This window comes from Parathielavia appendiculata, assembly GCF_033297405.1.
Source record: "Parathielavia appendiculata strain CBS 731.68 unplaced genomic scaffold N657scaffold_17, whole genome shotgun sequence".
In the NCBI taxonomy this organism is placed as follows: Eukaryota; Fungi; Ascomycota; class Sordariomycetes; order Sordariales; family Chaetomiaceae; genus Parathielavia; species Parathielavia appendiculata.
In genome coordinates, this window is record NW_026944236.1 from 286550 (window position 1) to 298507 (window position 11958).

General features: G+C 47.7%; 1 protein-coding gene across 1 annotated transcript; it reads right to left on the minus strand.

Annotated features, from left to right (window-relative positions):
• Positions 1-3999: 3999 nt before the first annotated feature.
• N657DRAFT_580020 (uncharacterized protein) lies at positions 4000-4308 on the minus strand (the record flags this gene model as incomplete). The annotated part of the gene is made up of 1 exon (XM_062789432.1): positions 4000-4308. A coding segment is annotated over one exon (309 nt), but the record flags the coding sequence as incomplete, so codon positions are not given.
• Between the last annotated feature and the right edge of the window lie 7650 nt (positions 4309-11958).

The window sequence follows — 11958 nt, forward strand, 5'->3', positions numbered from 1 at the left end:
ATACCTCTACTAAGTTACAATACTGGCTAATGACGGCTAACTATACGACTAAGGACAAGTAAGAGGAACTAATTAGGATGATCTATAAGTCGAAACTCAGAGGATATATAGGAGTCCCTAAGATTATTGCAGAAGGTCAGGAAGACTACAACTTCCTAAGATCATACGAAAGAGTTAAGGGTATTATTAGTAATCATAATATCTATAGCTAAAGTAAGTTAGTATGATACAAACTATTAGACTCTAATACTATTGCTAATCGTAGAACAACTATAGAGCTCGGTTAATTTGGACTTTATTACTAAGCTACTACTCTCGATAGATATAGCGATAGGAGTGAATAATAGTATACTTACTAGAGTCGACCGACTTACCAAGTAGGTATACTTCAACTAAGACAAGGAAGCATAGTCTATTGAACAACTCGTTGTTGTAGTTTACTAGCCCATAACCTCAATTTATATATAGCCGGAGGAATAAACTATATACTGAGATATAAAGTTTATTTTAGACTTCCAGCAGGCGTTGATAATATACCTAAGAACGAAAAGCAAGCCTCCAACGGCCTATTACCTACAAACGGACGGACAGACAGATAGAACGACTTAACTAAGTTGTGATTTGATATCTCTGATCCTATATATCAACTACCAGCAGACAACTAGACTATATACTATTGCTAGAGGCATAGCTTGTATATAATATAACGCTAATTGAGCCTACAAAGGTAATACCATTCTCCGTAAATTACAGGTATAACGCAGATCTATACTACTAGAGACCTATAGGACCGGTCCGAGGGCGAAGGTTAAGGTAGACTGGATATATACGCTATATATAATACCTAAGGAAGAACTCAGGTTTGCTAGAGCTAGAATAAAGCAATACTATAATAAATACAGGCTTAAAGGGACCCCACCTAGAGAGGGTAGATAGAGTTTACCTTACTTTATGAAATCTTCAAATAAACGACCAAGCAGGAAGCTAGACCTTAAGAAGAGAAGATTATTTAAGATTCACAAACGAATTTCGATATCCAACTATCGACTATCATTACTAGCCACGATAAGCCTAAGAACAAAGCGTTTTCTATATTTCACTTTCAGAAATAGCACCTAAAAACATGCAACTTGCATAGTATAAAAGCAGAGGATAATGAGGAAGAATAAGACATCGGAAAAAATTTAGGATTTATATATTACAACGGCATAACTCGGGTATCTTATTAAATAGCTCCATTTCAGGCCTGAAGAAAACCAATAGTAACTAGCTACGAACCTCCACTACCCTAAGAAAGGCAAAGGAATTCTAGAAGAGGAACCCTAACCGACTAAAAACAACGTACCGCCACTAATAAACCAGAAATCGGCTAATACAGAGGGTTCTAATGGAACTTGGAAATGGATTCTACAATAGCATAAACGCAAGCAATAGCTAAGGAGGAGTAGACGAGGACATAGGGAGATTAGTCGAGGCCTCCGACGCCGCTAGCGCTTCCCCTTTCTCACGTTCAACCCGCTCTAGCTCCTCTGTACTATCGATACCCCGTGCAATTGCCTATACTATCTTCTTAAGTTATATTCCCTTTTTTTTTTTTCAAATTGGCATCTAAGGCTATAACCTTCAGGAGTCACTTTTAGAAGTTGGGGCTTCGAAATTCGTCACACGAGACCGGGGCTATAGTCCTGTTGGATTTGGCAGGTGGTCAGAGAGGGCAGTTCAGGGGTGACCAATGGCTTGGCACCAGGATTCTCAGGATCAGGAACAGGCAGGGAACTTCTGGAAAAACACAGACAGGTACATCATCATCAATTGAGTGGTTGCCCATTTTTTTGATACCCAATTACTACGGTGCGACACATTCGTGGCTGTTGGCTTTCAACAAGTCCTCAAAGACTTCCTCTTCCGGGCCAAGGTCTCTCGAAAAAACCTAGCCCCTACTGCGAATGCGGCCGGGGCAGGGAAACAGTGGAACACTTAGCTGTGTGGTACGTACAGGGCTCTCTGCGAGCGTATCTCTATAACCGGCCAGGTGCTTAGCTTCGGTGGTTGGCGGTACCACACAGCTAAATGTTCTACTGTTTCCCTGCCCTGGCCGTATTCGCAGTAGGGGGGAGGTATTCGAGAGACCCTGGCCCGGAAGAGGAAGTCCTTGAGGCCTATAGCTCCGGTTTGAGCCTGGGTTAGTAGGGAGCTCTCGGCCTTTGTGAGGCCCTCGTGCCTTTCTAGTGCCCTTTTGTCAAGTTTTGGCCGATGGTCGGCCGGTTGTACGGTGGGTGGGGCCTGGTTCCGGGCCCTATACCGTTGTAGTCGATTGGTCGCCTCCTTGGCCTACCTAGCCTTCTAGGCCTTATTGAGAGCCTCTATAGAGTTCTTGCCTTGGGCTCTCTAGGCTGCGATAGCCTCTGTAACTTTCTTCTATTGCTAGAGATTGCATTGACCCTCTGGCTCTTTATAGTCCTTAGAAGCGGTTGCGGATCCTGTTGCAGGCCTCCTCAACTAGCAGGCTAGGAGGCCGGTATCTTGGATGACGCCTTGTTGCAGGCCCAATTGCAGGCCGAGTTGCAGGCCTTGTTGTCGGCTGGGAAGTCTGAGGAGTTGGGAGAGTAGTAGGCTTCTAGAGCGTGTCTTCGGAAGTCGGCTAGCCTCTTGTTGAGATAAATGTCTAGTGGAGGAACCTACGTTTCGGCCTCAAGGTGTCGGGTTGCGGTAGCCTTATTAGCCCCGGCTACTGTCCTTAGGCTCCTGTTCTAGGCCTTCTAGAGGCCTTTAGCAATACCCTATGGCTGACCCCCAATGGGGGAGGCCGGTGGAGGCTTGAAGCTTCGTAGGCTAGGGCTCTGCGAATGCACTTGGGTATAGACCTCCCTGGCCTTGGCTAGGGCTGGGCCCTAGGTCTTAGCAGGTCTTCTAAATAGCGCAAAGTTCTGTGCTTTCAGCTTTCGTTCAACAGCTTCCCGGTGGGCCTTCCAATCTAGCCAGATCCCAAGGAACCGGCTAGAAGGTGTAGGCTATATGGCGCCGAAGCCTTGGTCCTGTGGGTGGGCCAGGTTGACTGGGTTTGGCCATTGCCTTCGGCCTTTGTTGAAGTGAATCAGCTCGCTCTTTTCTCTGGCAAAGACCATCCCTCTACACTCGGCCCACTGTAGACAGGTCTTCCAGGTCTCTTCTAGTTGCGGGCAATTGGTCTGAGACCTTCGGCCAAAGGCTAGGAGGTTAGTATGTCTGCAAAGCTCACTATAGACATTCCTGGATGCTTCTCCTTCAACGCCCTATATAAAGAAGCAATATTAAGTTTAAAGAGGATTGGGAATAGTAGGGAGCCCTGTGGGACCCCAGCCTTGACTGGTACAGGCTTTGTAGCTTGGCCGTCGAAGTGGAGCGTAGCCGTCTATCTTCAAGCCAGGCCTTAGTCTACCGCACTAGCCATCGAGGGAAGCTATAGACTTGGAGGGTATCTAGTAGCCATATATAGTTGACAATATCGGAGGCTCTAGATATATCTAACTGTAGTAGGGAGGTGGTGGCTCCCTGTCTCTAAGCCTTCTGGATCTAGGTAACTACTAGCCGTATAGCTAGTTCAGTAGATCGGCTAGCCCTATTACCCATCTGTTCGTCAGGTAGTAGGCCGTTCTACTCCGCAGCCTCTGCCACCCTCCTAGCCATTATAGCTTCCAGTACCTTCCCTGAGGTAGGTAGGAGAGCTATACGCCTATAGCCTTTGGCCGTTCGGTACGTAGCTGGAGCTGCCTCGGCTTCTACCCTACTCTTATCTATCTTGGCCCAGCACTAGCCTTGAGGTGCTAGGGTTTCTTTCTAAAGCCGTTGGTCGACTTCGAGGACCTGTAGTAGTGATCTAGCTTGCCCCGCTCCTAGATGCTGTAATAGGTCGTTTGTAGGCCTTTAGAGACCCGAATGATCAATGGTTGAGGGTCTACCTCTCTGGGCCTCCTGTGGTTCCCTGGTCGTAGTGCCCTGGGGAGTCCGAAGATCGAGGTCCTACTGTAGGGCTAGCTTGTAGCAGGTCCTCAGCTTATTGTTTCTCCTAGCTATAGTAGTCCATAGCGGGTGGTGCAGGTTGAAATTTCCCGCAAGAACAGTAGGTAGGCTCGGTTTAGGCCTTCCAAGGAGGGCCTTTGGGACGTCCTTTGAATCTGTATGGTTATAGATTGACCAGACTTCTAGGCCCGGCTCAGAGCCTATAAGCCGGGCCCTGCACCACTCGTCCGTACCCTCGTAGTCCCACTGGCTAGGTGGAAAGCCTTTGATTATGTAGAGCGCTGTTCGGCCCTGTGGCGAGTAGACTAGTTGGTACCTGTAACTCCCAGGGCAGTAGGTTGATTTGGTGTGCGGGTTGATCCAGGGCTCTTGTATTGCTAGAATATTTTTTTTGCCTCCTCGAGTAGGACCTGTAGCGCTTACCGGTTGCCTTCGACGTCCAAAGTAATATAGATACTACCATTGTTCATCCATTGGGATATTGTTGCTCGGGCTGCTTGGGTTGCTTGGGTAGCCTGGTCTAGATAACTCGATTGGCTGGCTAGAAGGCTAGAGAGTAGGGTAGAGGGCATTGTAGCTAGTCTGGCCCGAAGAGGGTCCGGCCGGCCACTTCTTTATATGTAGGCCTCTCTCTTCTTTTTTCTGGCTTCCTCTTGGAATGCGTCGTCTTCCTGGGCCGCCTGTGTAGCTTGGCTAACCACGAAGGTGAAGTTGGGCCAACTGGTCTGGCTGCAACCTCAAAAGTCCTTGGTCGTTGTGGGTAGGCCTCTTTAACTTCCTCCCTAGCCTTGGCCCCCTGTGGGCCGGCCCTGGCCCAGACTGTGTGAGGTCCCCCGCAGGTAGGGCACCTTGTAGGGTGACCACTATGAGTGGGGCATAGGGATTTTACAGCCTTCACGCCCTCGCCATGAGCTTCAGTTCCGCATCGTGGACACAGAGCCTCTTTCTACGAAAATAATAGGGTATATGTCCCGCGAGCCTATAAGACAAATACGAAGGTAATTAGAGTCGTTTCATTAAACGCAGAGCAACAGTTTAGCATATACCTACTCCGCTTAGAGAGATGCTACGAGGGGTTATACGCAGCTTTCAAGAAATACAAGCGCGCTGCCTAATGGCTATGATAGGAGTCTATAAGGCGATCCCAAACCGCAATATAGAGAGCGAAGCCTGGATACGACTATTGACCCATACGTTAACAGATGGTGGCAGAAGCTGAGCAGCGGTCTATAGAGGACTAGGATAGTAGTGCTCCTACGTAATAAACGCTACTATAGCTTCCTAGCTACAACAACGCAGGACATAGAAACCCCGAAACCCCCACTGGCATTGTCCAGACTTAGAAAGTAATAAGACTAGGCCAAGGACTGGCTATAGGTACGTACAGTAGATCACGGTTCGATAGCCGAGCATCAAAGGTGCCTAGCAAGCGCCTTAAATAGGATAGGTGAAATTGGACACTGACCTCCCTATACTCGAGCAATGGAAGATTCGTCGGGAAAAGCAAACAGAGCGCGTAGATAAACTACACCTTCGCCACTATAGAGAAGCAGCCGATCTCCGTATGCTCGATCCTGCAGTACAATCGCTATAAAATTATAAAAGGCTGACTAAGGCAAAGAGCTCGCTACTATTATAGGCATATATACGAGGAATTAGCCTAAAAGATTTTCTCTTTAAAATATAAGTGCCTTGGGTGCCTACACCGCTCTACCGCTCTAGGAGAGCCCCGGAAACAGTGGCTACCTGATACTTAGATGCCAAGACTAAGAGCTTAGAGACGGGAGACCCTAGCTCAAAGATAGGCACGACTTGATAAGAGCGCTTGGGAATTACTCTAGCGTAGCGCGGATAGTCACCTGGCTTATAAGCCCTGGGAGACTAGCTGAGTATGGTCTCTCAATGGAGCTGGAGCGTAAGGGAGTAGAGGAATCCCTAGAGGAAGGTAAAGGGACTAGGAGCCCAGAGGGGCCTAAGGAGAAAAAGAGAAAGAAGCGCACCGGGCTCTAACGCCATGCTAGAGCCGTGAGCGCGTAGCGCGAGCTAAGTAGCTAAGTGACCAACACGGCCGGATGGCCTCCCACAGCTTCGTCGTCACCAAGCCGGAAAGGTTGGTTCCGGACTGCTAGATAGGAGGGACTGCTAGGAGCCTTATATGTAAAATAGCGCGGAGGGACCGCTTGCCCAAATTGGGCGCGGCGATTGCGCTTGCGGTAAAAGACCAATATATGTATATATATACTCTCTGACTAGGCTTTAAAAGTAAGCTTGTAATGTTCTTTCGTAGCTACTACGAGGATAGGACAGCTCAGCTAAGCTTTGATAACAAGAGATCCAAGAGGATTTAGCTTACGACTATAGGCCTTACCTCTCTACCCTTAGTTTCTAGATTCTACTTATCGTCACCTTATACTACGCCTGTTACGGGCAATGCCCGTGCTAGGGTTGAAGTTGCATCCTATATAGATTAGATAAGGCAATCCCACCGGAGTAGTCTTGCGTGGGAGCCAGTGCACTACTCTCTTAATTAGTGCGCAGCCCCCACCTTGCCCTGCAGGGTTTTCCTACCGCTACGCATAGCCCACAGAGTTCTAGTTCCTTATATGTTATTAGTAACACTACCGGATCCTCTAGTATTACCTACTACTACCTGTGATAGTAAATTACACCTGTTTTCTGCGTTACAACGCTCAAAGCCACTATTCACAGCTCTAGGGAGCATTTTAGCAATCTTTTCCACCTTATATTAATCAAGCGCGGCGCAAACTACCAATTCGGGTACCGATCGCCAACGATACAGGTTCTAGGAATCCAAGCAAACTAATACGACTGAGAGGCAAGACGGTATACTAGATATAGACGGGGTTAGAAGTATCTCTGCCTTTTTATAGCTTATGCGATATTTGCCGGGAACTAGTAGATAAGGTCGACAACGACCGTTTCCCTTCATTAAAGGCGTAGTTTAGCAACACTAACCAAGCAACCCCCGGCAACAATGCCGAGATTAACATTGTTATCGCTTGCCAGGTCAATAGCGGTAAGCTTAGGGAGGGCGATATACAATTCAACATTATCACGGAGGAGCGGGATGTTCTGAACAACAACCAGACTCGCCTCCAAGACCAGGTTAACGCTCTACATAGAGAGGGATGGAAGCCCGATCAGCAGTATCGCAATCTATGGACAAGATAGACGCCTAAATAAGGCTTACGTTGCCTATAAGACTGAGGCTAACACCTTGGACGACATTATCAAAGAAGCGCGCTATCTACGGTAGCGGCGGCGGCGGTGATACTACTACAATGCCGGACCTAGAGAAGTTCACTAGTGACGAGACTAACTCTACTAAGCGTACCTAAGCTTTCAATACCTAGTGGAACCAGATATAGGCGCGCTGGAGTATACGTCTATACGAATCGCCTCTAAGAAGGTCCAGATCCTCTATATAGCTACGCTACTTACCGGCTCGGCCGGCGACGGTAATTCCTACATCACCAAGAAGATTAACGCTAGTCCTAACGACGATACAACCCGCCGTACAAGATTAGTCGGGAGTTGATAGCTTATTTTACTAGTTACTACGGTGCTATAGACCTCGAGGTGGACTCTGAGAATAAGTTCTATAACTCCGAGCAGAACGGTAAATATACCAATCTTATAGTCTTTCGTACGACAATTTAGCCAATATCTACGGCTAGGATACTGCCGCCTAAGTCCGTTTTCTCTAGGGGAAAACTAGCGAGGAAAATATAGCGTGTTTTTGTCACGGCGATTGCGCCGTGCCTGCTAGGACCCACGGGTGGAACCCGGCATGTGGAAAGCACGGGCCCCTGTGGGTTAAATATTCTGCACCTCGCTGCCGCGAGATCTGTTCGTAGCTCCTCGAGCTACGTCTTGACAATCAAGCCTGCCCGTACCTGACGGAATAGAGCTTAGACTGTAGTTTAGCCCGAATACAATTGTCATTGGATTGTCCGCCTGTCCCGCCGTGACAACTTTCATAGTCTAAATTCCAAGTTAATATCCCTAAGAAGAATGACTTTACCAGCTAGGTTAAGATAGCTTATCGCTAGCCGTTAACGCTAAAGCCAAGCGCTAGCGTAAGACAACGAATACCGGTTCTTGTAATAACGCTAACTATAGTGGTAGTGGTACGGCGGTAAGGCTAAGGACGACGAATGAACGCTTAAGAGCGCGAGCGCCGCTAGAATCTAGGACTCTACTACAAGTACGGTCGCGCCGGCTATCCTGCGGCTAAATGCCCTAGCCTGAGGAATATCGGTGCCTACAGCAACGACAATAGCAGCGGTAATCGCGGTTGTAGCAGCGGCTATAGCCGGGCCTAGGGCGTTTAGCAGCGCGGGGGCTAGTCTAGTTACTACATAGCAACGGCAATACCAACAACGGTAATACCAACAACGTCAATACCAACAACGGCAACACCAACCAGTTTTAGTATACGCAGGCTCCGTTATAGGCTTTTCAAGCAGCTTCCTAAGCCCGCACTTTGCTCAGCCACAGTATATGCAACAGGCTCACTATAGCCGTAGTACTATAGTTATCCCTGGTATGGTATATCCATATAGTGCAGGTTCCGGTCTTGCCAGCCAGCTTCGATTGGAGCTGCCGGATAACGCTTCTAGCATTGACTGGTATAGCAACAACGGTAATAACAACCAGGATTAAGGGAACGCCTAACGTCTATACAAAGTCGCATACAGAGGTATAATTACCGGCACTAAGGAGGAGAGGGAGTAGCTACTACCCAACTGCTCAATAACTTTATCATTAGCGCTATAGGTAAATGAATGAATTCGATCTTACTTTCCTCCGTGACAGTTATATAAGCAAGGCGATTATCTAAGCAGCAAAAATGCATCTAACGCGGCTACCTCCCTATAACTACAATACCGTGCTAGCATAGACACGTATGTAGGTACTATATTGTACTGCCGTCTTCCTAGACGACTGTCTCCCCCCCATTCCTATTTCGAGTCTCGAGAGGCGTTTATTTGAGGCGATCAAGTCGTAGGCTAGCTAAGAGGCTATGCTTTTACCACTTAAAGGTCGACGAAAGAGAAGAATAGTACTACGACAGGTGTCTATGTATGCGATCGATCTTACAACCCTCCTGATAGCTCGCTGGAGCGTCAGAGAAAAACAACAATCGAAAGACGAATTATCCTTCTTCAGTTATAGCCAAAGACGATAGACGGCGGCTGAACTCTGAAAGCATTGTCCTGATCAACGCTTTGCTATATATAATTATGAGCCAAGCTAGTACCCATTGGGCTACCCAGTCCACGGGCAACTCCCTAGGGGCACGTCGCAACTTGCAACCTTTTCGAATGCTGGTGTCTCACCGAAGAGATCCAGACACTCGTATGGCAAAACGGCTCGCTAAATATACGACAAGACATCTATAACCGGATTGCAGATATACGTCGAAATGCTTATAAAGGTCAGAGTCTAATTCATGCGCTACTAATCGACTTAACAAGGAGGACTTGTATAGTTGAATTCAATTCGCACTAGACGGCCGGGTTATAGCAGTGCTTTTCGCATATCCCGACTCTCTCGGCTATCTTCGAGCATATTCTGACCTCCTCCTGTTGAACTGAACTGGCTCCTTGGCACCTGGATTCAGGTGCTGGGCACTGTTGCCCAATGCAGTAAGCGTGGAAGACTCGTCACCCACCCAAAAGCAGGGTCTGGCGAGGGCCCCGAAGCCCTCGGTTCTTTAAGCAAAAACACACACATCACGCATGGTTCAGACAGTCAATTCAAGCTTCATCTTGTGCCTCAATTGATGCAGTGTCACCTGGTTGGTCTATGCCTATTCGAGCCTGTAACTGTTGCTGTCCAACACCTCCTCCTCGATTGCATATTTAAAGATAAATAAGTATGGGATGCGTCTCCTCAATATGATTGGTGTCGACGCGGCTCAGCGGTCTTTCTATTATCGCCTTTACATTCATTCCTTAGCAGCGAGGCGGCAGAAGACTATATATAGGCTTTATAGTAATTAAGATCGCTCTATAAGCAGTGTGAGGCTACTTCTCTATCTGTTATTCTAACAGATCGGTGTCTTGCACTTATAAGTGCAGCTTCACCTCTTTTCCCCTCTACCGTGACGATCCTCTGCGTTTAGCATGTAAGTAAGGCGGTCCTTACCCGATACTAGCTAACCTTCTCCGATGCTGAAAAGTGGGAGGGGTTCTATAACCCTTGACACTCGATCATTAATTCGCCAACCGAGGAAGAGTATCACAGACGACTTGCTAAGTTCTAGCAAAAGTATATTCCTAAGTACTTTGAAAACGCCGGGTATATCAAGGCGACGTGGCTTATTCTATTCAAGGAGAAGCTTATATGCTTTCTGGGAGTTGAAGATCCTGCACCTCGCTGCCGCGAGTTCTGTTCGTAGCTCCTTGAGCTACGTCTTGGCAGTTAAGCCTGCCCGTACTGACGGAATAGAGCCCAGACTGTAGCTTAGCCCGAATACAGCTGCCATTGGACTATCAGCCTGTCCCACCCGTGACACCCGTCGCGTCTGAGGTGCTAGTATAAATGGAAGTGATTCAGAAGAAGAGGCTTACCTTGGAGAGCGTTAAGTGTATAGAAGTATAGGAGCCCGTAGACACGAATAAAGGTGCTTGTACAAGAGAAGATGGAGGTGGTCCGTCATTGCAAGTAGCTTCCGTTGCTCCTCGACCTTCCTTAACGCTTCGTGCGACACCTATCCTCCTCATATTCGCTTATAAACGTCTTGCTATATAGATAGCAAGCTACTTTGTCATATAGGGGTCTAAATCTCCTTAGGAGCCATCCTAGCGTTCAAGAAATCCGTAAGTTGTAACGTAGCTCTAGAGTTTTCCTGATGAATTGGGTGCGCAACTGGGGGTTAGCTTGATTCATAGTTATATACCAAAAACTAAAGATCAGGACGGTGCTTGAGCACGAAACTACTGTTGGACGACTCTGTTTGCTAGAACCAAAAATGGATAGCTGGTTACTCTACTCGTGGTTCTTCTCTGGCGACTTCCTAATGTCATAGGTGGGGATTGGCCTCGATCTTAGGTATGTATATATGATGGTAATTCTCCCGCTTTTCGCAAAGTCGACATTTTTATCGTAGAGGCGTAACATTTCGCTACAGCCCATATTTTGATTGCTTTGAATAAGGCGTTTCGAAAGTCGTATACGGCTTCAGGAAGAAGATAGTCAACTGAAAAGGTGGCCATGGCGATAGCAATGGCGATGGCAATCGCAATAGTGATAGTGGAAATGGTAGTGGAGGTGCGGGTGGACGCTGGAGATGCATGTTTGGCAGCTACGTAATCTGCCTTACTTACCTAATGCGCGCGGACCCTCGCATCTAGTGGGAGCCTGGATGTGCGCATAGTGGGAGCCTTTGATATGGCATTGCTATATTAACGACGTAAAATAGCGCGGAGGGACCGCTAGCCCGGACAAGGTGGGGGCGGTTGCCCTTGCAGTGTAAGATCAATATATATCTATATTAATAGGCAATTGATATACGGGCAGGGCACAATTGATACACGGGCAGGGCACAATTGATACACGGGCAGGGCGTTATCCGGGCAGGGCACTGCGGAAGCTCCTATTGGCTCAAAATCTTCGACAGCTGCTACCATCTCCCCACTTAAAGCGGTGAAGGCCAAGTCACTAACACTAACACCATTTCCTCTGCCTTTGTGACAAATCGACAAGCTCCTACTTCTGAAAGGGACTGCAGAAGGTATCACTGGGTCGGGGTGAAGATCCAGTGAAGCCAAAGGGTTCACAACAAACGCACAAGCAAGTGTTCACACAGTAGTCGAGACAACTGCTTGCATTGCTTACTGAGGAAGCTATCGTAAGTACCCGCAGGCGTAGAGAGCGTGAACTTAAATACAAGCTTCCTCGTCCCGATGCTCTGCCCGCTCTGTCACGGAT